Source organism: Cannabis sativa, chromosome 3 (assembly GCF_029168945.1).
Source record: "Cannabis sativa cultivar Pink pepper isolate KNU-18-1 chromosome 3, ASM2916894v1, whole genome shotgun sequence".
In the NCBI taxonomy this organism is placed as follows: domain Eukaryota; kingdom Viridiplantae; phylum Streptophyta; class Magnoliopsida; order Rosales; family Cannabaceae; genus Cannabis; species Cannabis sativa.
The window spans coordinates 47,448,195-47,453,573 of NC_083603.1; the positions used below are offsets into that span (position 1 = coordinate 47,448,195).

A 5,379-nucleotide genomic window follows, 5' to 3' on the forward strand; every position below is an offset into this window, starting at 1 on the left:
GGCACAAGGTCTTTGATCAAGTCCAAGAGTGGGCGTGCGAGATCATCACCAAGAGGGTGGTTCTACGGAGGTATAGGGACAAGTGCAGACTTAGGATTCGGGAGAAGCTTGGGGTAAGCTTAGGAGTCGAGATCAGGAGGATTTGCCTGCGGTCCGTCGATGAGGGCATTGACATGTTGAAGTGGGGGAGAATGTTACGTGCAGTCTATGATGGCACGTTACAAGCTAAGTGATGCCCACAAGTTGGCCAAGTGGTGGTCAAGTGGTGGCGCATGTTGTGGTGCATGCAGGTGGCATGCTGATGCTTAGTTTGTATGCAGTGACATTTTCGTAAATATCTTCAATATTTTCCAGATCGGGACAGGACTTCGTATTCGCCATTTATCTGGGTATACAAATATAATGTATGCAACTAGTTTGGTGGCTTGTCTTGAGGGCCTGCCAATATGCGTGGAGGCATGGCGCCTTGAGGATTGGTCCATGGACGTATGGGAGTCCTTGGGCGACGAGGGAGACTATTCGGACAGTATCGAATGGGGCATGATAGAGGCGTTGGCACGTTAGCTTGGTGTTGACATCTTGCCACACATGCTACCTTGGTCTCGAGTGACAAGGTGAGCATCGGTGTTGGGATTTGTCTTACCATGGTGGGAACCTATGGACAGTGCGAGTATCTTGGCTAGAGAGCCTCGATGCATGAATGTACTCATGGATGCTTGCGAGCATGACTCGGTGGAAGTTGTTCGAGAGACGGAAGTGTGCACGAGGCACACGGTCGCGCGAAAAATGAGCCCATTGTTACTCGGATGGTTGGAAGGCTGACCTTGGCTTAGAGAAGTCAAGGTGCCGCACGGGTGTTCCGCTGCCTGAAAAGGTGAGCCCGTGACACCAAGCAAGGAGCCAACTTGTTTGCAGATCGTTTAACAAAACATAACTCAAGAAAAGATAAATTCAAAAGTAAATTCCTAACATCTTGAACAATAAGACCAAACTGTGAGGACATAAAAACTTTACTTTGGACTGCTTGTACACACATCAAGCTATCCGTTTCTAACACTACATTGTCCCAGGGATGATTCGCAATCCAACTCAACGCTTCTTTGATTCCTACGATCTCAGCAATTTCGGGTTGTACATACCCAACCTTTCCTTTTTTGAATGCTTCTACCATGGTTCCATGATGATCTCGAGCTACACAGCCCATTCCAAACCGGCCCTCTTGTTCAAATAAAGCCCCATCAACATTAACTTTAATCTTGTTTAACACAGGTGCAATCCAACGCTCACAGTTTCGCCCCCATCATTCAAAGGAGACAACGAAAGCCCCTTCCTTTCTTGAACAAATTTGTATTGATCAAGCATGATTCTAGCTGATGTTACAATATTTGAAGCAAGCTAACTCTTCTTTTGCCAAACAATGTCATTCCGCGCACGCCAAATAGCCCAACTCACCATCGATGCTTCCTCCATTTCAACTTCGTGCCTCCTGGTGAAAATTCCCAACAACCAGCTGTTGAACGTTGCAGTCCCAGCCCCGACGTCCACTATGCTGCGATGCCAACCAGCCTTTGCAACCGAGCATTCCACCAACGCATGTTGAATAGTTTCAGTACTAGAGTTGCACAAAGGGCAGTCAGCATTGACAGTAACATAATGCTTTTGGAGTTGAAAACATGTTGGAAGCACACCCGAAGCAGCTCGCCGTAAAAAATTACTGATCTTAGGAGGAATTTTTAAGGACCAAAGCCGCTTCCAAAAATCAGTATTGGCCTCCCGGCACCAAGCACCCTTAGATTCTTGCAAGAACTTATATGCACTTTGAACTGAATTTTTATATATTATTAGTAACTATAATACATGTAAAAAAAACTTAATAAATTAATATATATATATATATATGTATAACGGTCGGTTTCGATTTTTTACCAATAAAAAAACCGACTGTTAGCGGTTTTTTCGGTTTTCAGTTTTGTCGATTTCGATTCCAACGGTGTTCGGTAAGTCAGTTTGAACAATTTTTTCAATTTTCTGGATTTTATGCTCACCCCTAGTTTTATCCAGTATTATTTATTATTTTATACAATACTACTACCAAAAGAGCCTTAAATGTGTTGTATATTGTATATTTTTTTAAATTTTTTAAAATTATTAGAAAATTTGATTTGATTCAATTTTCAAGGAAGAAAGAAAGAAAAAATGTGAGCTACTTTTTCCATGTATGTATTATGATCGTGTTTGATGCCCCCTTTAACTGAAAACAGATTTCCTTCTTCTTCTTTAGTCACGATCGTCCGTCTCCTCTCGCCGCCCCTTCTTTCTCTCACAAATTTCATCTAAATCTCATCCGCGCTTCCCTCACCACCTCCTAAACCCTAAACCCTTCTCCGGTCTTCAACGCCACTCTTCTAATTCAATATACTCTCATGGCGGAAGCTCCCGAAGAAACCATCTCTGCCGTAAGTATCTTTCTACTTGATATCCTTATTGGGGATTAGGGATTTCTAGATTTTAGGTACAGGTTCTTCTTTTTTAAATATATATATTCATATAGGCACACACATACTAAGAGTAAGACTACTGTATCAAGATTCAAGATAAGGAATGGGTTCTGCTAAAGTTTTATGCTTGTGTTTTCTATGCATCATTGTGTGTGTAAATGGCCGGTTGTAGTTTGGAGTTATTGAATTTATGAACAAGCAGAATTTAACTCTAATTTTCCTTTTTTTTCCCTTTCCATGAATTAGAATTCTCCAAAACTGGCAGGAACTGTGGGCTGGGGCCCTGCAACTCTCGTTGCCGTATTTGCAGGCATGTTATATGGAGGTAGCAAGGAGGCTTCTGCTTCAGTTGTAAGTTATGCTACAAACATAAAAGGCTACAAGTGATTATCTTTAACACTAAGATGGCATTTGGTTTGAAGGAATGAAAACATAAGAATGGGGATAGGAATAGGAATATAAATAAAAATATAATCGAATCAAATTTAAAATGCATACAAAAATTTGATAAAAAAATTATTAAATTTTTACTCATCTTGCATTAGAATGATCTTTCTTTCTATTTTAAAATAGAATAATCATTTTACCAAAATGATAGAAATATTTTATTAGAATAACATTTCAATACTTTAATACAACCAAAGAAATGGAATAAAAATTATTTGTTTTGTATTTCATTCCATTTCATAACCTCCAACCAAACAGTAACCCAATAGTAGGAGTTAGGTTCATAAGCAATAAGCATGTAAAGTTTTTGTTTGTTGTGCAACTTTCAAAGAAGAGACTTGGCATGATATTATGCTAAAATTGCTAAATGTTTTTTTTTTCCGATCTCAGAACCATCTTGTGTAATTTTTCGAATGGACTAGTTGAGTAGTTGGTTTTCCCTGCCCTTCAGCATTGTTATATTATACTCCCTTTTATGTTTTTTCATTGACACTTAGTGAGATTTTACCACCACCATCTTTTGGCAGAGTAAGGATGCAGAAGTTATGTTGAAGCTTGGGAGTACACCAGACAAGCGTGAGCAGTACCGCTTAATGAGAGATGCAATGGAGAAGAGGTTTCTTCGAATCACTAAGGGCTCGATTATTGGTGGAGTACGGCTCGGGCTCTTCACCGCTGCTTTTTATGGTTTACAAGATGTACTTGCTGAGAAAAGAGGTGTTCATGATGTCTTCAATGTTGTTGGAGCTGGTTCAGCTACTGCTGCAACATTTGGTTTGATATGTAAGAAAGGCCAAATGTTCAAACTTTTCATGTTTGTTTACAGTTCACCATTTAGCTCGTGCTCTATAATCTCAGGCTTCTAATAAGCTTGTTCTTTTCTTTTATTATCTAAATCAGTACCGGGGTCACTCCCTTGGCGTCTAAGGAATTCAGCGATGGGATCAGTCCTAGGTGCTGCTATTTGCTTCCCACTCGGTAATGATTTTCATCCTATGAACGACTGAACTATCAAAATATCAGTTTTCCAACTAATTTGAATGAATTATATTAAGAGGGCCTATTACATATATGTTAGAATAGTGTTGAGAGAACCTCACAGGAAAATAATTGCAAAAGTTTTTGCTCATAAAAATCAAATGAAGTGCATAATATGAAACAGGTCAGCTGATATAGAAAGTACATGTTAATGTTATAACAGGGTGGGTTCATTTGAAACTGATAGAGAAAGCAAATGAAGGGAATGCAGTTTCACATCCCATAGGGGGAGAGAGAAAGAGTGGTGTTGGTGCTGCAATTGACAGGCTTGAAGGAAACTTGAACAAGTAAAAACACAGATAAATTGAGCAGGTAAGACCCCTCCATTCTCTCCAGTGAAAGGGGAAGAGTGAATTTATATAAAGATTTTGTCCCTGCTAGTTTTTTCTTTCTTCTTCAGAAAGTGTATTACAGCATTATAATGATTGAGTATTTACTATGATTCATATGTCAATATTTTAGTAATGACAACCGAGAGAGAGAAATTAGTGGTGAGTACCTACTAGAATAATGATTTATTAATGTGTTTTTCGAAACAATAAATTTTGATTAGTAGATCATGCCAAAAATTTTATTGTGATGCATAGCATTGCATTTTTTTTAGTGTAGTTTTTATAATATGGGCTAGAATTAAGAGGGAATGTTAGACTGGTGAGGGTCATGGGGGAAGTTACTTGAAATTTTGTTCTTCTGTAACTTGTAAAACTTTCAATTTAATTGGAAGCATCATTTTTTTTTTTATATACAATTACCAAGCAAAATAATAGTGAAGTTTGAGGCATGCCTCGTTTTATTTGTTTCATTTATTTTTATGTTATGATTGGAAGCATCATTTTTTTTTCTGTAAGACTAATTCAACAGGTATACCCTGGTAAGGAGGTTAAATTACCATCCTATTTGTAACACCCAACATTGGACCTTTTTTTTTTTTCTCATTCAAGTGTGTGTGATTACCATTTCATAACCAAAATTGAAACTTATATAATGATATTTTTGTTATAAATTAATGGCTATTTATTTAAGACTCAGAAATCGATTATTTACTCAGTACAACTATTTGTATTGAGAATCTCCTTCCGCACATAATATAGCCAAATCTATACATTGACCATTTCTGTATTTCGTTTTTTATTTGCAGCCTTTTTTGGTCTACATTTTTTGTTTCAAGACTGATTGTAATTTGTCACTTAATTTTATTTTCTTTATGCTTTTGATGCATGATCATTTTATGATATTTTTATTTTAAGGTGGTGTTTAGCTGGAGATAATGAAATGGAATGAAATGGAATAAGATGGAAATGAAATAAATTGTATTTCATTTATTTATTTAGTTACATTTTAAAGTATTAGAGCATCTATAATGGAGGTATAAATAAGTGGTGAAAAGTTAAAATAT

At 37.4% G+C, this 5,379-nt stretch overlaps 2 protein-coding genes across 2 annotated transcripts; one reads left to right on the top strand and one right to left on the bottom strand.

Moving 5' to 3' along the window:
- Positions 1–1,395: 1,395 nt before the first annotated feature.
- On the bottom strand, positions 1,396–2,333 carry LOC133036118 (uncharacterized). The gene is made up of 2 exons (XM_061112610.1): positions 2,208–2,333; positions 1,396–1,848 (listed from the first exon to the last, which is right to left on the bottom strand). The coding sequence occupies exons 1-2, from the start codon at positions 2,331–2,333 to the stop codon at positions 1,396–1,398; spliced, it is 579 nt and encodes a 192-aa protein (XP_060968593.1).
- Positions 2,138–4,764, top strand: LOC115708692 (uncharacterized). The gene is made up of 5 exons (XM_030636676.2): positions 2,138–2,456; positions 2,745–2,849; positions 3,473–3,728; positions 3,846–3,923; positions 4,147–4,764. The coding sequence occupies exons 1-5, from the start codon at positions 2,424–2,426 to the stop codon at positions 4,272–4,274; spliced, it is 600 nt and encodes a 199-aa protein (XP_030492536.2). The 5' UTR covers positions 2,138–2,423; the 3' UTR covers positions 4,275–4,764.
- The last annotated feature ends 615 nt before the right edge of the window (positions 4,765–5,379 follow it).